Source organism: Taeniopygia guttata, chromosome 3 (genome assembly GCF_048771995.1).
Source record: "Taeniopygia guttata chromosome 3, bTaeGut7.mat, whole genome shotgun sequence".
In the NCBI taxonomy this organism is placed as follows: Eukaryota; Metazoa; Chordata; class Aves; order Passeriformes; family Estrildidae; genus Taeniopygia; species Taeniopygia guttata.
Window position 1 is genome coordinate 2,346,388 of NC_133027.1, and position 25,491 is coordinate 2,371,878.

The window sequence follows — 25,491 nt, forward strand, 5'->3', positions numbered from 1 at the left end:
TGAAAGAGAAAATTCCTTTTCTTCTTAAAAAGAAAATCACAATGCTGGGTAAGGGAATCAGACTTACCTGGAGCAGCAGAGAATGCCAGCATGCAGAATTTCAGGTTAAAATCTGGTTGTTTAGCAAGGCTTTATTTTCAAGCACTGAGCACGTTGTTTAGGAAGTGTTTTATGGAGATAAATACTCCTTTAAAATCAATGCTGTTGCCTGGCTGGGATCCAGCCTGTGATCCTACATTAAAGCATTTTTTGGGTGTTTAAACCACTACATTACCACGGTGGCTAGAAATGGTAGTTCTTATTCCTGACTTCCTGCAGATCTGCAGGGTTAGATGACATTTTAGGAAGAATTTCTTTACTGTAAGAATAGTGGTGAGGCCCTGGAATAGAATTCTCTGAGAAGCTGTGGCTGCCCCAGGATCCCTGGAATGTCCAAGGCCAGGTTGGACAGGGTTTGGAGCACCCTGGGATGGTGGAAGGTGTCCCTGCCTATGGCAGGAGTGGAATGGGACAATCTTTAAAATCCTTTCCAGCCCAAATCATTCCATGATTCAATGAGGTGCAGACGTATCTGGCATATATATGTGTGTGTATATGATTTATATACATATATAGAGCAAAACAAACCTGTAAAAACTATTTATATCCCATTTCACTTCCACAGGGCCCTGCTTAGTCCAGATTTATGCAGTTGTGGCTGCAGCTGTGAGCTTGGAAGGGCAGAGGTAATGGATGGAAGACTTTTAATAACAGTAGGGACCCTCCTTTTAAAATCCAGCTGCTCTGAGCAAGGTGACCTTGGCTCTGATTTGGGAATCCAGCCCTGCAGGGGGAAGGAGATGCTGATCCATGGAGCAGAGGCTTGGCCAGACAGCAGCAGAAGAGAAAGCACAGGTTGGGCTGGTGGAGTTTCCAGCACACGTGAGATTGTCAGGCTTGCAGTTAAAACTATGGGTGCTCTCCCAAATTCGAATTTACACCTGGCAGTGGTGTATCTCTGTTTTTTAAGAAAGCTCCAGTCCTGGTGTGGCATGCTGGGGGGAGAACCAGCTTTTTTACCTGCCTCCAAGCAGCACAAAGGACTGACAGCATAAGTGACAGCTCAGGGGTGAGGGAAATCTCACGTGGGGCTTTGCCAGCCCTTCTCAGCAGAACTCTTTCAGAAATCCTTTCTTTCCAAGTTTCTGGGCCTGGGAGGAGTGTGCAGGGGTGCTTTACCCCCTCCTGCCAGGAAAAAGTGTGAAGAAAGCTGAAGCTGAAATGATTCTCTGGCACGTGTGGGTACTGTAAGGCCACACAGCTCAGGTGACAGTAAAGGACAGGTAACAGACTGGCTCTTCTGCTCTTCTGCCCCCACTCTTCCTGCTCTTCCTTCAGCAGACAAAACCCACATCCCAACCCTCTCCTGTGTTCTGAGCCAGCAGTAAAGTAGGAATATGTTTTTTCCCCCCAAATCTAATTTGAAACATGATGACTGGACCGTTCTTAAACAGCTTCCAACTTAACAATAAAGAAACTTCACAGAGTGCTTGGCAGGAGCCTCTGTACATAATTTAGATCATAATCAGATGCATTAACACATTTTATATGGATCTCATGGGGGCCAGGAAGACGAGGTGTGCCGGGTAATTTCTTTCCAGATTTCTTCACCTGATTGTTTGTTACTCTCGGGGACTTCATTTGTGGTGCAAATGTCACCAGCAGAATCCTGCTGCTTCCTGTGCCTGCATTCAGAGTAGCTGCTGGTGAGGCTTCAAATTCCTTAATTGCTGTGTTCTCCTCAGTCTTGTGGTTGTGGATGGGAGGATGGGGAGGGAGAGAGGGAAGGGGAACAAAAAGGACCCAAATCCTGCAAATTGTTGAGCTTCCCCTGTGCCTGGAGCTCCATGGGAGGGAAGGTGCTGAGAGTGCTCCGTGTTTCCCACTGAGTACAAGCAGAAGCTGCTGCTGGAGAGCTGCATGGGGGAAACACTTCCTCTCCCTCCCTTTCCCTTTGAGATGTTCAACAGCAGCAGCAGCTTTAATTTTATAAATCTGAAAGCTTTTCCACGCTCAGAGAAGAGAGATGGTCATGTGTCTCTGGCTTTGTTTGATTGTTTTGCCACGAATCCACCCATGCCCATCCTTGTGAAATCCGTCCTTTGACAGAAAAATCTGCTGCTGCCTTGAAAAGTGATATTTTGGATGTCTTTCTGCTCTGCTGGTTTGTATTGTCCCCACAAAAGGTGGGCAGGGAAGTTCCCCGTCACTTCAACATCTCCTTTATACATGTTGGAGTAACAACCCTCCCCAGGTTCGTGGGGTTTATTTGTTACTGAATGCCATGGAATAGTGTAAAACTGGGATTTTTTAAATCCAGCTCTGCTCCTGGATGGGAGCACAGCTGAGGTTTGGGACATGAGGGGCTGCTCTGGTCACTCGCTCGTCCAGCCAGCAGTGGCCTCAGCCAGCTCCACTGATCCAGGTGTTGGCACAAGCAGGAATTAACCTCCAAGGCAAGTCAGATGTGGCCTGGGTGTTTGGGCAGGTGAGAAATCTCAAGAACATGAAAATGGCTGGTTTACACCCCTAGATTTGGGCCACAGGACAGGCCCAAAACGGGACCACAGCAGCCCATACCAAAAACACAGAGCTCCTTCCTCCCCTTTTTATCAGTGCCTGATAATGGTACTGAAAACCACCCCAGGCCAGAGGAGAAACATAGATTTGTTTGCTTATTTTTTTTCTCTCTCTTTAATAATTGTTTATCAACATCAAGTGATGGTGTAACAGCATCCTAGTTGTAAAGTGGCTTTTACCACTGAGCATGATGAGTATGGAGAAGTGAGTATCCTTACAAATCAGAGTTGATGGGGCTCTGAATTTCCATTTTGTGTACTGAGTGAATCCCTGTGTCCCACCCTGTAACTCCAGTGCCTTGTGCTGCTGAAATGTCCACAGGGGGAGGGTGAAGAGCTGGGGCTTCTCTCACAAACTCCTGCCTTTCCCTGGCTTTTCCAGCTAAGTGCTGAGGATTGGTGTTACTTGCAGGATATTCTCCCTCAAGACATAAAAGTTAAGCTTGTTTTGCTCTCCTGAACGAACTCTTTTACCTCCATCTCACGATTCAAAATTGGCAGGAGAGCATCAGAGGAGCCTGATAGGGTTCATGTGAGCAGGGCAGGCAGGAGTACACGAGAGGGAGAAAATATCCCCAGCCCCTTTGCTGTTTATAGCAGTTTCCTTGCTCCCAGTGCCCGAGTTCCCTGCTGGGATTGATGGATTCTCCTTAGGTCAGTGCCACACACAGTTTGGACAAGCTCAATGGCTTCTGGGTCCAACCAGCAGAACTGCTGCTGAGCAGGAGGAACGAGGAATTCAGGTTCTCTTCAGGGAATATACTCTGCTGCTTTACACTGACAGGGCAGGGTTAGGCTGGATTTTAGGAAGAAATTCTTTACTCAGAAGGTGATGAGGCCCTGGCACAGGGTGCCCAGAGAAGCTGTGGCTGCCCCTGGATCCCTGGAAGTGCCCAAGGCCAGGCTGGACGGGGCTTGGAGCAACCTGGGATGGTGGAAGGTGTCCCTGTCCATGGCAGGGGGTGGCACTGGATGATTTTTAAGGTCCCTTCTAACCCAAACTTTTCTGTGATTCTGTGATTCTGTATGGGGGAAGTTCTTTAAACAGCACAAGGAAGGGAATGGACATAAATAAGGCACAAAGGGAAAGATGAAAGAACTCTTGTGGTGGTTGGGAATGGGAAAAAAGCGCATTTTTCTGTATCTGCCTCTTGTGAACATGTGTGGTTGCCCTCCTCTGGCTGGAAATAGAACAACCTCCCAAGACCGGAGACTTTTTTTGGAGCAGGATTGTTGTGTTTCTCAGAGTGCCTTTGAAAAAGAGTCAGGATCATTTTGGATGCTGGGAATTAATCAGTGCAAGGTCTCACCCTTCATCTACAAAGCCACCCTGGGCAAGGGGCGACTTCTGAGCTGCTGAGTTGTGCAGAGCCAAGGGATGCACCAAAGCAAGAACATGTCACTAAGCATGGATAAACTCTGCAGGGGTGGGTGCAGGGCTCAGAGGGGCTGCAGGACACAGCTTGCTGCAAGATGTGGCTCTGAGGAATCTGTCACCCAGGCCTGGTGACCCCACAGCTGTGAGTTTGTGGGCCACAAGTTGGGCAACTCCCTGGGGGCTCCCCTGGCAGGGGAAACCCTCCTGGAGCAGTTCTGAGTCAGGAACAAAAGACACATTGGATTTTTCTGTCTTCAGATTCTGTTTATTGTTATCTTATCAAAACTTCAGCACACTGCACCAGACTCTGTGTGCAGGAAAAACAGCACAAAAGTAACAACCTCGTGCTGCAAGGTCTTTTTAAGTCTAATCAAAAACTAAACTTACCAATTAACAGGTGACACCTAAATAATATTCCTTTCTAACTCAATAACTGACTCTAAAGACATGCAATGCAGATTTTTCTACCCAGTTACAAGATACCACCTAAACCCAAGAAGAAAGAGGAAGAAGAAGAGAGAAGAAAGGAATTTGAGACAACACCCTATATCCTTCATCTTGAACCCATCTATAACACACTTAAAATCCTAAAACCTAAATTTCTGACACATGTGATGTACTACACTACTATCTACAATCTCCACAATCTATTTCACACTTTTGTGGTTTACCTTGAGGCTTTGGAAGTTTTCTCCATGAATGAGGGTCAAAATCAGTGTTTTCCTGGGAGTCAGAGCACCCAGGGCAGACAGGGGGATGTTCCCCTTGCCCCGGTTCCCCACCACAGCCCTGTCACACCTCAGAGCAGGAGCTGACCCCTGCCTGCCGCTCTGCTCGCTGGAGCTGCCTTCAGTTATGCATCAGGCTGAGAATTATGTGACAGATTTAATTAGCAAATCATTTGCTGACCTTCAGTTTTATGAAAATAGTCTGAAAGTGAGTTTATCAGCAGTTAGCTGCTCCAGCAGAGGAGCAGAGGCTTAGAGGATTTAAGGGAGCTGCATCCAGCACTGGTGATTTCCACTCGAGTGTGCTGGACCGTGTCCTTGAATGCTGCTGATACTAAGCCAGGTAATCCTGGTCAGCAAAAAAACTGACTTGTGCTTTGGGATTTTTTTTTTTTCCCATCTGGATCAGGACCAGCAAAGCCAGGGAGATTGCTGTGTGCCTTGCAAGAGTGTCTTAAAGGTGAAACCTTTGCTCTGCGTTTGGAGCCGTTTCAAAATGTGAATCCTAGGAACTATAGATTTTTGTCTTCTATGGATTTTGGCAAGACAGTTGTTAGAGCAGCTGAAAGGGAAATGAACCTGAGAGGAGCTTTTGACTTTGGTGAAACTCAATAGTTGCTTTCCAGTAACAGGGAGGTGTTAAAAAAATAAAGCCACAACTGGTGATATCTGCAATTCAGGCAGCATCTAATCCATGCTTTTTTTCTCCCACTACAGCAGCCAGACGGGATCCAGGGTGGGATGTGCACACCTTGTGTATCTCCCTGCATTCAGGATCCATGGAAGGATTTGGGGAAATGATTGTGTAGTGGTTGAGCAAAGAGCTGGTCCTTAAAAGGCTGTCCCTTAAATGTCTTTTAGTGCCAGCCCAACCCATTTAATCTCACAGTGTTGCTCTCATGAATGTTTTATCACCTCCTACAAGTATTAAGTCCTACAATGCCACTAAAACATGTCGAATTTTAGTGTGAAAGTGCCTTAACTGAAGAGATGTATTCCTGTGTCCAGAGGTAAGTGTTGGAGAGAGGGAAGCACAGTGTGCTGGGAGGCTCCTCGCTGCCACCAGCTCAGACACCAATGAAAAACTTACTAAGAGTTACTTTTATTATCCCTTACAGCTTTGTATTGTTCAGACATCTCCAGGAAAGACTTCCACCTTCTCTCTGGCATTTCTGTGAATTGTAGAACAAACCAGTTTGGAAGGGCTCTTTGGAAGTCTCTAATCCAATGTCCTGTTTATGGCAAAGGTAGATGAGGTTGCTGGAGGCTTTGTCCAGTTGAGGTTTGACTGTGCTGGGCTGGAGGCTCCAGCAGCTCCCCAGGCTCCTGTCCCAGTCATTGGTTTTCCTACTGAATATCCACCCAGGAGGCTACATCAGAAGCCTTGCTGCTCTCAAGGTGATCAACATCTGCCAAGGGTGGTTTCAGAAGATAAATCAACAAGGTTCAGCTTGCCCACAGCACATCTTCTTACCCTTCGTGGCCATGGGAATGGATTCCAGGAGGATTTGCTCCATCCATCCCTGCCCACAGACTTCAGCTGGCAGAAGGTGTTGCTGTCCTCTTTATTCCAGGTACAAACCCTCTGCAGGGTGAGTTGGTGCTGTCAGAATTAATACTCAGAAGGTGAGTGCAGGTAACCTTGGCGTCCTCTTGACTTGGCTGCTCACGAGCTTTCATTGCCTTCTCTAGCAAAGCCTTCACAATTGCTTAGAGACACTTAAAAGTTGCTAATATTTAAATAAAGGGATTAATTTCAGGCCTCCTGCTGCTAAACCTGTACGTTGGAATTTTGAGAAAGTGCCTTTTCCCCCGCGAGGTGCGAACGGGCTCGGCTCCCTTTGATCAGCTAAATGGACTGGAACTCGTGGTGAGGAGCCACTGAACTCCTCAGCATCCATCTGACTTGCCAGGCAATGGAAACCATTAAAATGGCTCCATGAGGAGTAAATACTCAGGGATCTTAGGGCATGGATATTCACAGGTGCCTCAGGAACACCTGCCCTTTAAACCTGCCCCTGCTGTTGATTTTATTGATGATTCAATTGGCATTTTAACATTTCCTTTATTTCCCCACCTGTAAATGACTTGTGCCTTCCCTTTGGCTTATTGAGCTTGGCTGACACATACAAAAATTGTCAAGGTAGGGGTGCCAAGATCACACAAACTATTTTATTTTTAGTGTCTTTTGAAACCTTGGACTTTTTGTTCTCCCTTTTATCTGTCTCTTTCTTTTTAATCACACCAAATGGAAATAAATTCAATCACAGCTGGTGCTGGAGAAGAATCATTAAACCCATCCAGCTGGCTGTCTCGGGGCCAGAGCAGGATTGTTCCCTACGCTGCATTTCCAAAGTATTTTATCTCCTTTAGCCCTGTGTTTGTGGAGTGATGAGCTCCTTTCACTTCTGCCAGCTCCCGTCATCGATCCGAACGGGAAGGGCTATTTTTAGGTGGCTGTAAGTAAATGGACATCAGGCACCACGGAAAGGGGACTGGGTTATTTTTGGAAACCCATCAGCGGCCGTTCTGGCAGGTCCTGCTGCAGGATTTGTCTCCAGCTGGGCTGTCTCAGGTTGTGGTATCAGTTCCCAAGGTTGTGAGCCCAGTTTCTTGGATGTGATCTGCACTCCGAATGTGGAATTAGCAGCTGCTGGAGATGGTGTTGATGGCATCAGTTTCTGGGATTTAATTCCCACTAGGCCAGGTTGGATGGGGCCCTGAGCAACCTGATCTAGTGAGTGGCATCCCCGCTGGGAGGAGACGAGCCTTAAGGTTTTTTCCAGCCCAAACCAGTCTGGATTCTGGGATTGTAAACCAGCCTGGATGGGAGGGATGCAGGGGGTGGTTGGGCTGGAGATTTTGGGGCAGAAGATGAGGTTGGCTTAGGGGCAATGTGGGAAATGCACCTGGAGTGGAGCCAAGCCATGGAGATGATCTCACAGTCGGCGCCCTGGATGAATGTGCAGACTTGGCATCTGCTGGTGGCCACACGGCAGGTTTTGGGGTGCTGTTGGGAATTTGGGATTGTTCTGCTTCAGTGGATTGCAGAAGGTTTTGTTTAGTCCTTTTCATGAAGAATTCTGTCATGTCTGGGACATGGTTTAGGGTGGGCTTGGCAGCACTGGATTGAGTTGGACTCAGTGATCTCAGAGGGCTTTTCCAACCTTGGTGATTCCGTGATTCCATCAGCATTTTGGGACAGCTGTGCCACAGTTTATGTGTGGAGCTGATGCTGCTTGGAGCCACTGGGCTCTCCAGTGACTTGTCTGTGAATGTGCCAGTTGGAATCTGGGGGCAACGAACAAATCGACGGAAAGCCCGAGCAGAAAACCTCCTGTGGGGGGATTCAGCTGCACATTATCTTCCCTCTCTGCCTCAGCAAAGACCCAAATCTAATTTCAAAGGTCAGAACATGCTCTCACCTGGGTGTTCCCAGCCTTTTATAGAGTGGTTGAAGGCCATTTCCTAAAATTAGCTGCTGCAGGGGAAAGCTGAGACTGGCTCCATATCAGAGCCTTTCCAAAGCTCTGGATGATCATTGACTTGATTATTCCTATTGAAGCTCATGGGAAAAAGGTAGAAAATGGAAGAAAACCAGAACCTGATGCTGCTTCTTAACAAATCATGTGGGTTTTGGGACAGAATTCCTCTTCTTGGTTGTTTTTGGAGGTGTTTTTTTGTTTTCCTGAAGCTTTTTCAGGCAGGCCTGCCTTTAGAATCAGACTTATTTTTGTTTTCCTCAAACTTCCTGGTGATCCAAACATGCTGGGGAGCTCTGGGAAGGGGAACATGTGACTCTGAAGGAGGCTGAAATGGTAAAGCACAGTCAGATCTGCTAAGCAACAGCATTGACACGTTTAAATAAATCTGCTGTTGACTAATATAGAGTGACATATTGAGAGCAATTAAAAAAAAAAAAAGGGAAACTAGGCACAAATTTGGGAAATGAGTGGAATGGGAACAGAACAAAGATGTTAGAGAGGATGCTGGATAAAAGAGAGGGAGGGCTGCTCCACAAAAGGAGTGTTCTGGAGAACCAGGGTGTCCATCAGGAAGGGGGAGACAATAGCAGAAGTGCAGATTTGTGCTGGAATTATCCCTTGGCAGTAGGATCCTTGTATTTCTGCTTCCCTGCCAACTCTGCTGGCTGCCAGGATTGAAAAGATTTGTACTGCCTGGTGCAGAGAGGAGCATGTGATGGGATGTCAGGCAGCTTGGAGGAGGTAAGGTGGCACTTCTTGTTCCCGTGCTGGCTTTGGGACTGTTGTTCCTTTGGATCTGCTGTGGTTTGGGTGTGAGTCCTGTCATTCCCATCCCTCTGGATGTGTGTAATGCTGGAAAAGGGAGCAGGGACTGAACTAGGCGGGGTTGGGTTTGAAGCTGGTGAAAGGAAATCCCTTAAAATCACAGAATGGTGTGGATGGGAGGGAACCTTAAAGCTCATCCCATTCCACCCCTCTGCCACGGGCAGGGACACTTCCCACCATCCCAGGCTGCTCCAAGCCCTGGCCTTGGACACTTCCAGGGATTTGGGGGCAGCCACAGCTTCTCTGGGCAACTTGCAGAGCTCATCTGTGGAAGCTGCTGCTGCAGGAAGCTGTGAAACTGAGTCCCTTTTTTTTTTATCAGTTAAGACTTTCTATTACTGAGAATGTCTATGATTGATTGCTTAAAAAAAAAAAAAAAGGTATTTTGGTGGACAGCTGTTGGTTCTTCAAGGGCTCCTACAACTCCTATTTGTTAATGGTTCAGGGGAAATTATCCTGAATAAACTTCCATGACTATGATTTATGGTTATTTTACACCAAAGCAGCTGGAAATGAGGAGTGAGGGGCTGAAGTGAACGGATCATTGGCTTGATCTAACACAGCCATCCTCGTGCTTCCTTAATATTTTAATTTTTTTTGGATTCTCTGCAGAGTCCAAATTGAGTTGTGAATTTTGTGGAGCTGTGTTTGCCAGCAGCTTTCCCAGCCTCTGGGAATATCTCCTCTTTTCCTGGCTGGCCATCAGGTGTTTAATGTGGCCACCAGCAGCCTTTGTGCAGTGGGTGGCAATAGGAAACTCACACGCTGTCCAGCCTGGGATGGTGTGAGGCTGAAAAACAGAGAGCTCTGCTGTCCCTCAGGGATATTTTGTACAATCAGACCCATTCGTGGCTCCAGCCGCTGAGATGAGAGTGAGATGGCACAGCTTGAGATGCTGGGGCTGCTCTTGTGTCCAAAATAACTGCTGGGAAAGGCCAGAAGAGGCGTTTGTGGATTGCTCAGCCATCAGCACCTCTCACCATCTATTTTCCAAAGGGTCCCTGAAGTGAGCTGGAACCAGTTCTGTGAGTTGGAACCTGATCTTTGGGATGGCTGGGAGACAGCAGCTTGTGTTGGAAGCGGTTCCTTCATCTGCCTGAGCCTTGTGCTGGCACTGTGACCCATTTTTGAGCTGCTCCGAGGACATTTGGCCCCTCTTCCCTCCAAAAATAGCTGCAGGGTGTTGGAGATTCCTGCCTGGAGGATTTGGGAGCCAGAGGAGCTCCAGCCTTCCCAAACGTGCCCTCTCTGCTGGCATTTGGGTTCCCTTCACCCTGTGCTGAGGGCAGGCAGGAGGGACTGTGTGCTGAGGGTTTTTTGGGTGCTCTCTGGAGCACAATATCCACGGTTCCTCTGGGAATTTCCCCTCCTGGCCATGGAATCGCTTTTGTGATGTGAACTATTCAAAACCCTACGAACAAGCTCTGTCCTGAAAATCCTGCTGCCAGCCCAGGGGAGCTGTTAAACCATTAACTCTGCAAAAACTTGGCTGCTTTGAGGTGCTCAGTGGCACCTCAAAGCCACCAGGTATTAATTGGCTTTCATGTTTGATACCAGTTAATAAAAAATTTCCTTAAAAAGACTCATTGCTTAGCATTAGGTGCTTTTAATGTTGTCAGAGGTTTCTAATAAAACAGGGATTTGGCATCTGCTCTTACCCGTTAATTCTCCAAAAACTGTTGAATCCATCAGCTGTTTGTACTCAGGTTTGAGGAACGAAGCTCACCAAAGCAGTGACTCTGTATAAATGCTCTGGAAATAGGGAACTGAGGCTCTTTATGGGGTACTGGAGACCCCCATGGAAAACTGAAGGCAGCAAACAGAAAGAATTCAGCTTCATTTGTGCTGCTGTTCCCAGGACTCACAGGGGCACGTTGTCAGCACAGATATTTTTCTCCAAATATCGTGCTGAGCATTGCAGGGCCATTACAAGCACTTGACTAAATAATCATTCCAGCTCTTTCTCCAGCTAAGAGGACACCATTAAGTTTGGGAGAGCAGCTGGGAAGTGCATTTGGACCAGGCTTTAAGCCTGACAAGTTTTGGGTTTCAAAGGCACTTTAAAAGTGCTCCCCCAGCTCGCACAAGGAGCCATGCTTTGGTGTTTTTTAGCGTGGGAGCTAAAAAATCTATCAGTGAGTTTCAATTTACTCAGGATAAATCCTTCCCTGAGGATTGCTCTTGTTCTCTGGAATTACAGGGTTTGGCATGATAACGTTTTCCTCCTTAATTTGTCCCTTTTGCACTTCCTTGGTGCCAGCAGGGAAAGCAGCAGCAAAACTCCAGCAGGAGAAAGCTCCAGGATTATTTTGGACCAGGAGATGTGTGGAGGGTGCAGAAGGAGCAGTGAGGCAGCAGAGCTGTGAGAGAAGGAGGACAGGAGAGACCCAGGTGGGTGGAAAGTGGGATTTGGACAGCAGGGAAAAGCTGGTGAGAGAGGGGGGCAAAGAAAAGGATCTCAGCAGCTGCATTTTGTGCGGCCACTCCTGTATCCTGCAGCTGTTCATTAGAAATTCTGTTTATGCCACAGGGAGTTTTGGAGTCTCTGAAGCTGACACAGTTTTAATAGACAAAGACATTTTGAGTGCAGCACATCTGCTCTGGGATGCTAAGGAAGAGGCTCCATGCAGTAGGGCCATTGGTTGAAGCATTTCATCGTGCTTTTTTTTTTTTTTTTTTAAATTTTTTTATTTCAAGACCTCTCTTTTATCCTAAAAAGTAATTTTTGAGGTCAAAAGAAGTGCTGTGTTTGCTCATTAAGTTTGCAGCCCTTAAAGTGAGATTCCTGTTGTATTCTTCCTAATACCCCTGAGTTCCCAGCCCTGGGAGAAGGCAGAATCACCTCTTACTTGGAAGGGTCCTAAACCTCCTACTTGGAAGGATCCTAAACCTCTTACTTGGAAGGGTCCTAAACCTCCTACTTGGAAAGATCCTAAACCTCTTTCTTGGGAGGATCCTAAACCTCCTACTTGGAAGGATCTTAAACCTCTTACTTGGAAGGGTCCTAAACCTCCTACTTGGAAGGATCCTAAACCTCCTACTTGGAAGGATCCTAAACCTCCTACTTGGAAGGATCCTAAACCTCTTACTTGGAAGGGTCCTAAACCTCCTACTTGGAAGGATCCTAAACCTCCTACTTGGAAGGATCCTAAACCTCCTACTTGGAAGGATCCTAAACCTCCTACTTGGAAGGATCCTAAACCTCCTACTTGGAAGGATCCTAAACCTCCTACTTGGAATGATCCTAAACCTCCTACTTGGAAGGATCCTAAACCTCTTACTTGGAAGGATCCTAAACCTCTTACTTGGAAGGATCCTAAACCTCTTACTTGGAAGGATCCTAAACCTCTTACTTGGAAGGATCCTAAACCTCCTACTTGGAAGGATCCTAAACCTACTTGGAAGGATCCTAAAGCATTTCCCAGAAGTGGCATCACAGAGGTGTGAAGCACAAGCACAGGCCTGGAGCAGGAGGGTGCTGCTCCAGAACAGAAACCTCCTTTGGTTGATGCTGCATTATTTAATATTTGGTGAGCAGGTCTTAAATTGATCAATCTCTTTCTCAGCAGGCTCCATCTAACCCTCAGCTTAACTTTTATAACCCGTGGCTTTCCAAAACCCATCTCATCTCGCTGGGTGATTGAATCCACCTTGTGCAGCTGGAAAGTTAATTCCTTCCTCCAGCTCTGGTCAGGTTCCTTGGATCCCTCCTTGCCTGACCTCTCTCTTTGCCTTCCAATAAACACAACAGTGTCACTTTGCCCTTCCTAACTGCTGTTATTGCTGCATCTGCCCCGCAGCATCTTCTGGGTATTTTCTGCCTTCCCATCCTGGTAGGAGCAGTTTCTGTGCTGGATGCTGAGTGGGGTTTGGCTTCTCCCCTCTGCCTTTTGTGTCAGGCTTCTCCATCCAGGAACAGCTTGAGAAGAGCTTTTTATTTTTGGTTGTGTGCCGGAGACCACCCTAGGTTGTGGGTGGTGGAAAAACTTCTCCTCCAACCCGTGCTTCCAAAGAAAGGCTCAGAAGTTTTCTGTTGTGCGGTCTCGAGGTAATTTATTGCAAGTTATCTAAAAGATTTTCTCCTTGAGCTGCTCAGTTTGCTCACAGCTCAGGCAGAGGCACACACACACCCTGACATCCTCTCAGACTCCCGACTGCTTCTTCTCTCCCCGCCCAAGGCTGCTGCTGTCTTTTATATGGTACATTACGTGTTACATGTTACAGTTTTTCCCCAAAGCCCATTACCTATATTAAATGGTGCTTTTTAATCTTTTATATGGTACATTACGTGTTACATGTTACAGTTTTTCCCCAATACCTATTACCTATATTAAATGGTGCTTTTCTATCTGTTATATGATACATAACATATTAAATGTTTGTATTTTTTCCCCAATGCCTATTACCTATATTAAATGGTTCCTTTCTGCTCTAAACCAATCTGTAAGTGCCAACATCACCGAGAACATGGAGGTGAGGAAGAAGAAAGAGGGAGGACAGGGCAGGCCCAAATCCCTCCATCTTAAACTTCTGACTCCCATGTACAAGACCTAAACCCGCCCTGTACAGCACTCAAAAATTCTTCCCTTTACTTTGTGACTACTTCTACTCTAATATCTAAACTTTTGTGACTTCTTGTTCTTCCTGCAAGGTTGGTAAATCATTCCATGGTTCAAACCCAAAATCACAGCTGTTTCCAGCTGCTGCCAGGGTCTCAAATGCTTCTGACCTGGGCCTGGAACATCCAAAAATGTCTGAGGGACGTTTTGAGTTCTGACAGTTGTGTTTCTTTCTGATCTCCTGGAAGGGAAGCACTGGCACCAGTGAAAAGCCAGAGCACAGCGTGTGTGGAATGATCCGTGATCCAGCATCCCAAATCCAAGCGGCGGCGGCGCTTTGTAGGAATTTAATTCCCATGGATTGTGCTGCTGCTTATCTCCTGTCATCCTCTCTGCTGCTGGTTAATGACTTTGTGAGGCACACACAAACCTCACGTGCTGTGTTCTGTCTTCTTGGAGTATTCTGAAGTCTTTGGCCGCGTCTGCAAGTCCCGTGGAGTGGAGCGTCCTGCAGGGACCTTGGTTAGGATTTATAGAGTCCCAGAATGGTTCGGGTGGGAAGGACCTTAAAGCCCATCTCGTTCCACTCCCTGCCATGGACAGGGACACCTTCCACTGGCCCAGACTGCTCCAAGCCCTGGTTCAGCTTTGCTCAGGAGGCAGAAATGGAGATACACAGAAACACTCCAAGGGCTGGAGCCCCTCTGCTCTGGAGCCAGGCTGGGAGAGCTGGGAGTGCTCACCTGGAGAGGAGAAGGATCCAGGGAGAGCTCAGAGCCCCTTCCATGGCCTAAAGGGGCTCCAGGAGAGCTGGAGAGGGACTTAGGACAAGGAATTGAGGGATGGGACACAGGGAATGGCTTCCCACTGCCATAGGGCAGGGATGGATGGGATATTGAGGAAGAATTCCTGGCTGTGAGGGTGGTGAGACCCTGGCAGAGGTTTCCCAGAGAAGCTGTGGCTGCTCCTGGATCCCTGGAAGTGCCCAAGCCAGGTTGGATGGGCTTGGATCAGCCTGGGGGAGTGGAAGGTGTCCCCACCCATGGCAGGGTTGGAATGAGCTTTAAGGTCCCTTCCCTCCCAAACCCTTCTGGGATTTGAATTTCCAGCTTGCTTTGCAATAAACTCTGTGGGACAAAACTCCATGTGCTGTATAAATATGGGTGATCTAACACCTCAGGTAATTTAATATTTCTGGTGTGATTGATCAGGCTGTCTGGAGCAGAACAGCTCCCATTTAGGTGGTGATGAAACATCTCCAAAAAGTGCAGAAGGCTCTCAGCTTGAGGTTGTGGGTGGGGGCCCAGAGACCATCTGTGTGATTTTGTGTTTGTCAGAGACCTCTCAGTGAGGTGAGAGGTGCTCAGACTCCAGAGCTGGTTTATTCCCTGTGTTCAGGAAAGGGGCAGCTTTCCATAAAGCCCACACAGATGGATTATTGTCCATAGAGACCCTCCCTGCTGAGTGAGATGCTGTTAAACACTCTGTGTGCTTCTCTGCTTTTCATTCACTATTTCCTTTTCCTTATAACCTCCCCAGGACTATGAAACTTTTAAATCTGTGCTCGAGTGTGACCTGAAGCTTCTGCCAGCGAGCAGGAGCCTGAACCTGCCACGTGGTTATTTCCTGTTGTGGAAGCAGCAAGGAGGGTGTTTTAGGGAGGTGAGAGAGGCTTGTGGTTTGCCTTGGGGAAAATAACGTGCCTGAGCTATCTAGGGCTGGAAACCACAAGGAATACCAAGGATTTGAGCTGTCTCATGGAGTTTGGGAAACCAGCCCTCTCTTCCTGCCTGGAGCTGACCTCCTCCTGCTTCTCTCATGCACCGCTCTTGGCTGTGGTTTAACCTCAGGAGAGTTCTTGTTCATTAATTACTTCAAGGTAAAAGCAAAGAGCAGCTTTGCTTCCTCCCACACCTAATTTATTCCTCTTAGAAAGAAGCGAGTAAAAGCTTGTGCCACTGCATCCTGGAGCATCCCTGGTTTGCTTCCCACGTCCCAAAATATCTTCAGCACTTTGTAAGCAGGAATGTGGTGAGCACTGCAACATCAGCCGTGGTGGTTGTAGGGATTTTCCAGCTGTCTTGGAAAACTCTGCCCTTGCTCTGGGGAGGAGAGGGGTGAACTTTGCATCCAGGATTTTCTGCCACTCCATCCCACAGGACACAGAAGGATTTACTCCTAAGATGGATGTTCCTTTGAGCAGAGAAGTGCTTGTGTACAGCCTGGTAGAATAAATAAAACACTGTGACTGGTTTATTACCAGGAAACAACGCTAAATAATAAATTTAAGAGCTAAAAGCTCTATATGTAAAGTAGATTTCACAATGCATTATGCAAAGAGCAGAAAGGCAGTGGAGAAGGAATGCACTGGAAGAAGGCAAGCTGGGAAGATGGATGATCTCACGGACAGGACGAGGAGATGTGGAGTGAATCCCAAGTTGGCACAGCTTCTCAGGTGACCTTGGGCAAGTTGTTTCTGCACACCTCCATTACCTGCTCTGTAAAAACAGGATGTGGTTTTTCTTTCCCCAGGATTTCTTCAGAATAAACGAGTGTGAATCACTCGGCTGAGCTCAGCCGAGGAGCAGAGGGCAGAGCCCGGGTGCCTGTGAGCACCTGAGGGGAAGTTTCTGTATTTGCTCAACACTGAGCATCTCCTGGAGCTCGCCCTTGTCCCAATGCCCAGATGAGAAGACAAAGCTGAGAGCCAGACTCAGTTCTTCACTCGTCTGCCTTGAAGCCATTGAGGTCACCTTTGCTTTGTGGAGACAGAGATGGAGGCCTGGGGGTGCCTGATTTCCCCTGGGGGCTGCAGAGAGGCAGTGTTGGAGCTTGGGGCAGGCCCAGGACATCTTAACTCCAGGTTTCTCCTCACATTTCTGAATTGCTGCCACTTGGGAGCCTGGACACAGAGCCATACCATCATTTAGGTGGATGTCTCTGAACCTGGGCATTGTCCAGCGAGTTTGGGGTGTCTGTTGGTCTCATATCCTCCTTCAAAACTCTTTCCCTGAGCCCTCCTAACTCCTGCAGGATGATCCTTTTCTCCCTTTGAAACAGCTAAACCCTGTCTGCTGCCGCCAGACCTGGTGTGGTGTAAAAAAAAATCCAAAACTCCAAAATTCCGCCTGCTCAGAGCCAGGTGTTGATCTGTTGGCTCTTTCTGCTTTTCCCCTCATCGTTCCCAGCAGCTGGGAGGACAGAGGAGAGCACTGCTTGTGTGCTATGGTGACAGGAGGGAGCACCCTGCTTCCCCAAGGACTTGGGGTGGAAACTCAAAGTTCCTCAAATGCCACTTCTGAAGCCGCTGCCTTCTTCACATTTTCCAGAATGAGCACCTGGAGGGGCTCTTGGAGCATTTTTCCAGGATCCCTTTACCCCACACATGCCCACATGGATGAGGAGCAGGGCTGGGAGTGGGTTTGGCTTTGCACGGAGCTGCAGACGTACAGAATGTTCCTTGGTTTGGATAAAACTCCCTAAGGCCAGGGATGCAGTTTATCCCTGGAATTTCCAGATTACAGCACCTTTTACCTGTGCATATAACAGCGCTGATCTCAGCCTGGGAGAGTTGCTCTGGAGATGGTACAAATCCCTCAGGATGATCCCTAAAGCTGCTGCTTGCAATTTCAGAGTGAATTTTCCATCTGCTTCTTTGATGGATCTGCTCCCAACCAACTGTAACTTAAAGCACACCCCTGATAGATTTATTCTCCTTGTTCAACTGCTCCTGTTCCCAAAGTGATTGGGAGATTTGGGATGTAATCCTTCCCTCTGAGAGCATTAGGAAATAGAAAGTTATCATTGCTGAAGGGTTGTTGGGAGCTCTTTTTCTTCCACTACAGCCTGTTCTGAAGGGGAGAATACACTGTATTTTTATTTCTCTCTTTGATTTCATTCCTAATGCTGATGAAAGAGAGCCTTGGTGCCTCTCCAAGCCCAGATAGAGCATGGGAGCCACTTCCACGCTCCCTGAGGTCCTTGTCTGCTTGCCAGGAGGGACTGGCATGGCAGAGGTGGGTTTGCTCTCCATGGAGAGCAGCAGAACTTTGTGGATAACAATAACCCTGCAGAGCTCTCATTTCTTAAGGAAAGGGGTAGCCAGGATGAGTGTGGTTGCACACAGAGTTTGGGAACTCTGATTTAGCAGGTGCAGGAGGATCCCTGTGGATTTCCCTCCCCACAGTGCAGTCTGTGCCACCACGTTTTGCCTCACAGTTGTGCGTTGCTCTGCTGAGCTCTGAACGACCATAAGTTTACATTTTCCACGCTCTGTTCACAAATATGCTGAGAAAGGAGCAGTACTTCCCTAATTTTGTAGCAAGATGGATAAGAGAGGTGTAAGCAGGGAGGAGTAGGTGTGCTCAAGTCTCTGAACATTTGCAGAGTAGCCATAAACACTCCACAAAGACTCAGAGATCAGACCAGCCGGGTTATTTCTGGAAATGCAAAAAGAGGGGGAACCTCAGGTATTCCCATAACTCCACTGGCACAGGGAGTGCCTGCTGTGGAGCTGAGGAAAGCTGGGAATGCAGCCCAGGCTTTGACAATGTGCTCTGAGCAGCTGAGTTTCATGGGAGAAGGAGCTGCAGCGTGCAAACCTGTCAGGTTTGCATTTGGGAAGAGGCTCTGGTAATTATTGATCTTGTGATCCCCTAAGAGCTCTTCCTACCTCTTTCTTTGTGTGTGTAATCAGCTCCACCAGGCAGCAACATTGTGCTGTAACATCAACAGGAGTTTGTGAGTTTAAAGAACTAAATAGTTCTTTAAAGTACTTAAATAGTACTTGGGAGTGAGAGGGGTGAGTTGGCTGGAAAGCCCAGCAGCAATCCTGCTTCTCTTCCTTCCAAATTTATTTTTGGGAACGATGGGAAATCAGCAGCCTTTTCCCCCAGGGCTGATAAACACAGCCCTGAAGTCTCTCTTGATAAAACCACAGATTGGGTTTTTACTTTGTCTTTTTTTTTTTTTGTAAGTCCTAATAGCAATGTGTGAAAACCTCAGGCTCGATTGAGTTGATGAGGAATAAAGTCTTAATAGTGAAGAAGAGTCCAGGAGTGTGTCTAAAGTGCTCATTTTATCACCAGCACATATTTCATACTGACAGTCCATACTTTTAGCTAATCCCAAGCCACGTGTGGTGCATTTTAAGTCCCTCCTCAGCCTGCTCTGGCCTTTCCCTTGTGGTGTTTTCTAGGAGAGCAATGGAGTCACGCTGGCAACCTCAGACTTCTGGGCATAGGGGTGTTTTAAATTCACAACCCATATTTTGAGGTGAGGAGGAAGAATTTTGTTCCGTGTCAAGGAAGGGAAGGGAAGGAGCAGAGCCACTGGAAGCAGGAGGTGGCAGAACAGCTGCTGAGGATCAGGTGTGGGGTGAAGGATTTGGCTTTTCAAGGACCCTAAGTGCCATTTTAGGGAGTCCAGTTTGCCATTTCAGTACCATTTATGGCTTATAAATAGGCAAAGTAACCACCAAGGGATAAGATATTGATGCAGTCTTACCTTTGGGGCTGCAGTTTTTTGTGACCAGCCAAAGCTACGTGTTTATGTGTCCACATTTATGATTCCTTATTTCTGTGTCGCCTCAACACCCTGCAGTGTTTGATCCCATGGCACCCCCAAACAACAAACCCCAGCAAAGCTTGTTTTCCCCACGTGTGCCTTGAAGTTAAGCTGATTTTTAGATTCTGGTGGTGTTCAAGTGAGTGTGTGCTTTGGCATTTCTCTCAAGAAAAGCATTATTAGGGCAGCTCATCTCCTGGCCAGCTGTTTGCAGAAAACTGGTGGCAACTGGAGGATCTTTGCAGCCCCCATGAGACCAGGCTGAAATAGCAGGGACTGGCACACACACACACACACACACACATGAACTTCCCTTCCTGCAGAGGGCCTGAAAAGGCGGGGAAAGAATGAAAAAAAGAAAAATAAAATAAAAGCTTTTTAAAATTTTATATTATTATTTTTTTTGCCTTCAGTTGCATGTTGGTGCCTGCTAAAATCCAGAGCAGTCCCAAGGGCTGGAGCCTCCCATCTGCCTGCAGCCGTGTGCTGCCAAGATCCAAGAAAGCTGATTTAGCCTTTTGCTGACTTTTTAGCCCCTTTATCCTCCTGGCTTTCCGAGATTTACACCACTGCTGTTTGCCAATGTCATGAATTTAAAATCTGCCTTGGTTTTAAGCGTTCATTCTGCTGTGCAGCTGGGTTGTGGGTCACATTGGTGGGAGGGGATGGAAATCCCATTTAATCGTGGGGTGTTAAGTAAGTGACAACAAATGGCCGTATAACAATAGGCCTGGGGATTGTGCTTTATTACCCCACATATTTCCCCTCTTCATGATGATTTTTCATGGTTAAATCGAATTTTCCCTTTATTTTCTCTGACGTGCACTTGAGTACAACACTGAAAATTCCTCCTGACTTCTCTCTGCTGTTTTAAGGTGAACTTTTTTTGCTTTGGCTCATTTCCAGATCTCTTTCAGCTGAGATTTGCTTCCTTACCTTCTTTCTGGGAATTCTTGATGAGTAGATGAGAGGGGCATTAAATAGATTTAGTGAAAAATGACCGTCAGCAGCATGGATGACTTTCTTCTAATTAAAAATTGAAACGGAAATGAATGAGCTTCTCTTGAGGCCGTGCAGGAGATGGTGCTAAGCCCAACTCTATATTCATCAACGATGTGGGAAGCCCAGGGTATGAAAGAATATCCCAGAAACTTCAGTACCTTGGAGGATGCCAATAAAAGGGGAGATTTTCTAGTGACAGCATATTGAGGTGGCCTAGATTTAAATCTGTTGGCCTAGAGCTGAGTCAGAGCTGAATTTTGTAGAATCACAGAATGGATTGGGTGAGAAGGGATCTTAAAACTCACCCAGTGCCACCCCCTGCCATGGGCAGGGACATTTTCCACCATCCCAAGCTGCTCCAAGCCCTGTCCAGCCTGGCCTTGGACACTTCCAGGGATCCAGGGGCAGCCACAGCTTCTCTGGGCAACCTGTGCCAGGGCCTCACCACCCTCACAGCCAGGAATTTCTCCCAGGAGGCTCCCAACAGATCCTAACTCCAGCATCTTTGCTTTGATGTACGGTATAGACTTTACCAGTGTTGACCAGAAATTCCCTCATATGCAGCACAAGTACGTTCCCTTTCAACTTTCTCATGCAATGAATCAAAATTTTCCGGCAGGAAATGAAAGCAAAACACTTCATCTAAAAATTCCTCATCAGCTCTAGTCACCAGAGCAAAACAATAGCGATTACCTCAGTTATGCAGTGCAAATTCCCGGGATCACAGCGGGGCGGGTGGGGAGAGCAGGTGTATGTCAGCGCCTCGGGTTTGGATGTGAGGAGAGAGGGCCTTGCAGGTGGGAAAAACGAGGATCCAGGTCCAGGGATGAGGAGGTTGTGCGGTCTGGAGCAGCCCTACACAGCCCCAGCGAGTGTGGGAATCCAGGGCTTCCCTCTGGCTGCCCTGGCAGGTCTGGGACCCTGGCAGGGGTCAGGAACCCCCCTGGACAGAGCCCCGAGAGACACTGTCTGTGATCTCTGTCCATGGAAAAGAGTTTTCAATCTTACAGGATCAATTACCAGCTCTGAGGGTTTGATATCAGTAATAATTAAGTGTGACACGGGTGCAAAAGTAAAATTTTAGGTTTCTAGATTAGGGGTTCAGAGGGGACAAGATGGAGGAATTGGGAGTGTCTTGTCCTTTTCCTCCTTCTTCATGCCCTCCATGTTTCACTGTGGTGTTGGCATTTTTCTGTTGGTTTAGGCTGGGGACACACTGTTCAACGTAGATGATAGATATTGGCACATTATTGTAAATATAGTACACGTAGTTTCTGGTATATAATGTTTGTACCATCCCACTGAGGGCAGAGCCCCACACGCTGCCCTGCAGGACAGACCTGCGGCAGGGCAGCAGAACATGTTAGAGATAAACAGAATAAACAACCATGAAACCAGCACAGACGAATTATGGCTTCTTCTTTGGCAACGGGGCAGAAAGACAGAGACTTTCTACAATGTCGGAATCACCAATACCCACAGATTCCGACAAGCGAGGAGCAGAGTGCCTGGAGAAAGCTGTGTGTCCACATCTTGTGGATCCCATCGCCTTCACAGGTGACACCCCAGAGGTTGTTCTTTTGAGAGAGGACAATTGCTTTTAAATCTAACCGTGTCTCAGGTCACTGATGGGTCACTTTGGTTGTGTTACCTGACTCTGTGATTGTTCTCTCGTAGGAATGGCAGAGCTTCATCCTCCCAGCAGCGATGAGAGAGACTGACAGTGCTACGAGTCCCTTCTGGCCCCGTCTGCACAGCGGCTGCTGCCTCTGCATATTCATGGGATGGTAATGCAGGATGTCGGCAGCAGCGGTAGAGTTTGGCTCGGTCCCACTGTGTTTTTCTCCTGCCGGTTGTGACTCTGAATCACCATGACAACGCTGTGACACTTCCAGCAAAGGTTGCCCGCGGACCGAGGGTGGGCTGGGGGTGGGCGAGAAGGTCAATGACCGAGTCTAACGGGTTCAGAAGTTGCGCCTGCAGCAAAACAACCGTGGAAGAGCCGCTGGCACGGCAAGAAGATGAAATTCCCCTTCCATTGGCTTCTTGTTGAGCAGGCACAATAACATTTCCCTTCGAGAGACTCGCTGTAAAAACTCTTTTGGTTATGGCTACTGATCCAACGTGATTGCGCGCGCGGCGACTTCGGAACTCATGACTGGCTATACGATGTTGCGCAATGGGGGAGTGGGGAACGGAGGCCAGCCGTGGGTGTTGAGGTGGTCCAGTCGGATCCGGCTCACCTGGCTTAGCTTCACCCTCTTCGTCATCCTCGTTTTCTTCCCCCTCATTGCCCACTACTACCTGACCACCATCGACGACGCGGACGATGCCGGCAAGCGCATCTTCGGCCCCCGCACCGGCAACGAGCTGTGCGAGGTGAAGCACGTGCAGGACCTGTGCCGCATCCGCGAGTCGGTCAGCGAGGAGCTGCTCCAGCTCGAGGCCAAGCGGCAGGAGCTCAACAGCGAGATCGCCAAGCTCAACTTGAAGATCGAGGCCTGCAAGAAGAGCATTGAAAATGCCAAGCAGGACCTGCTGCAGCTGAAGAACGTCATCAGTCAGACTGAGCATTCCTACAAAGAGCTGATGGCTCAGAACCAGCCCAAGCTCTCCTTGCCCATCCGGCTGCTGCCAGACAAGGACGATGCGACCTTCCCCCTGCCAAAATCCAACAGGAACTGCAGGCTGCACAACTGCTTTGACTACTCACGCTGCCCGCTGACATCTGGCTTTCCAGTCTATGTCTACAACAGTGACGATTACCCTTTTGGTAGCTCCTTAGACCCTTTAATTAAACAGGCCTTTGAGGCGACTGTCAGAACTAATGTTTATGTTACTGAAAATGCAAATATTGCTTGTGTGTATATAATTTTAGTGGGGGAAATGCAAGAGCCCGTAATGCCAAAACCTACTGAACTAGAGCAACAGTTGCACTCTTTGCCGTATTGGAGGACTGATGGACACAACCATCTCATCATCAATCTATCGAGGAAGTCGGAAACTCAGAACTTCATTTACAACATCAGCACAGGGCGCGCCATGATCGCCCAGTCCACCTTTTACGACGCCCAGTATCGGCCGGGCTTCGACATCGTGGTATCGCCTCTGGTCCACGCCATGTCCGAGCCCAACTTCCTGGAGATCCCGCCCCAGGTGCCGGTCAAGCGTAAGTACCTGTTCAGTTTCCAGGGGGAGAAGATCGAGTCTCTCCGCTCCAGCTTGCAGGAGGTTCGCTCTTTCGAAGAGGAGATCGAAGGCAACGCCCCGGCCGACTACGACGACCGGATCATCACCACCTTGAAGGCTGTTCAGGACAGCAAGCTGGACTTTGTTCTGGTGGAGTTCACGTGTAAGAACCAGCCTAAGGCGAGTCTGCCCACTGAGTGGGCTCTGTGTGGAGAAAGGGACGACAGACTAGAGCTACTGAAGCTTTCTACTTTTGCACTGATCATCACCCCCGGGGACACCCATTTAGTGATCTCCGCCGGGTGTACCATGAGACTGTTTGAGGCTCTGGAAGTCGGGGCCATCCCGGTGGTTCTCGGGGAGCAAGTTCAGCTACCCTACAACGATGTGATCCGGTGGAACGAGGCAGCCTTAATTATACCAAAGCCACGTATCACAGAAGTGCACTTTCTTCTGAGAAGCATTTCTGACAACGATCTCCTTGCCATGAGGAGGCAGGGCCGCTTCTTGTGGGAGACCTACTTCTCCACCTCCGACAACGTCTTCAGCACAGTCTTAGCTATCATAAGGACTCGAATCCAAATCCCGGCTGCTCCTATCCGAGAAGAACCTGCCGTGGAGATCCCCCACCGCTCTGGCAAAGCTGCTGGTACAGACCCCAACATGGCAGACAATGGTGACCTGGACTTGGGGCCTGTGGAAACAGAGCCACCCTACGCCTCTCCCAAATATCTCCGCAATTTCACCCTCACCGCAATGGATATCTACAGGAATTGGAATTCTGCCCCGGGGCCTTTCCACCTCTTCCCCTACACTCCCTTTGACCCCGTCTTACCGTCAGAAGCAAAATTTTTGGGGTCTGGGACTGGATTTCGACCAATTGGTGGAGGAGCAGGTGGCTCTGGGAAGGAGTTCCAGGCTGCTTTGGGTGGCAACGTCCCGCGGGAGCAGTTCACGGTGGTGATGTTGACTTACGAGCGGGAGGAAGTCTTGATGAACTCCCTAGAAAGGCTCAATGGTCTCCCCTACTTAAATAAAGTCGTGGTGGTGTGGAACTCTCCCAAGCTTCCCTCCGAGGATCTCTTGTGGCCGGACATTGGCGTCCCGATCATGGTAAGACAGATGTAGCCACAATGGGCTCGTTCGTGGTGGGGTTTGCGCGCTGGAGTCCTCTGCGTCAGCTCAGCTTCAGTCCTGGGGGACGTTTCAAGGTGTCTGTACCTCATTTGGGTAATTTTATCAGTGGAGAAAAACAAGAGGTGCCAGATATTTAGCACAGATATTTAGCACTCAGAGAATGCAAATTCTTTTTGAGGAGCCTAATGTGAATTTTGATGCTTAAAGCTAAAGATTGTTGCTCGTTGGAAATCTCTTGCTTAGGCTCTTTAAGTGCCTCCCTGTGAGGACAGTTGGCACCTTATAAATTCCTAAGTAGTAACTGTTTCTGCACTTTGCCAGATGAATTTTTTATTAAAACAAAAGAGGGACCCACTGAATTAGTGTCGACTGCAAAGACCTCAAAACTCAATTCTCACTTTATATTACAAGGGAAGGCAGAGAAGGAATTACGAGCCAAGGCTGACGTGACTGTGAGAGCTTCCGTGCTCCCAAGGTTGTAGCTGACTTTTGCATGTATTTGGGCTGATCATTTTTTTTCCTCAGCCAAACTGAAGAGGTGACACCTTCAACAGCCAACATTCATTTTCAGACCCATGAAAATGTACTCACTTGGACGTTGGCTTGTAAGGAGTGAATTCTCCCTAAATTTTTTATTTATTTTAGGTCTTCCTTGCCATCCCAGCGTAACCTTCTTCACTGGTTGCTGTTAAAAATCAAAATTAAATATAAATCTCCCCTCATAAAGAGAGCAAGGGCAGAGAGCTACTAACAAGAACTAACACTGAGTGCTCTGAATCTGGCTGTGTTTAGAGGACAAATGGAAGGATAATGCTTTACAAATTAGGGAAGGGAAAAATAAAAGAGGGAGATTGTACTTAAATACACAAACTGCGTGTGGTTTATGTGACAGGACGCTACTGAGCTTAATAGCAATGTGAGCTTTATGCTGCATGCAAAGAGATTCATTGATTTAATATTTAGTTTTATTATTATTGTGATGAATAAATCCTTCTGCTCACATTT

The 25,491-nt window shown here is 47.9% G+C and overlaps 1 protein-coding gene across 8 annotated transcripts in view; it reads left to right on the top strand.

Moving 5' to 3' along the window:
* The window catches only part of EXTL3 (exostosin like glycosyltransferase 3), a 138,233-nt gene that overhangs the window by 87,570 nt on the left and 25,172 nt on the right, over positions 1 to 25,491 (top strand). For 7 of the 8 annotated variants that reach the window (XM_032747526.3, XM_041714965.2, XM_072926251.1 and 4 more), the window contains one exon: positions 21,838 to 24,462. In XM_032747526.3, coding sequence (XP_032603417.2) covers positions 22,315 to 24,462 — 2,148 coding nt within the window. In that variant the 5' untranslated portion in view covers positions 21,838 to 22,314. Of the gene's footprint in view, positions 1 to 8,662; positions 8,951 to 21,837; positions 24,463 to 25,491 lie in introns of those variants that run through there. The other variant, XM_030269867.4, reaches the window with a different exon arrangement.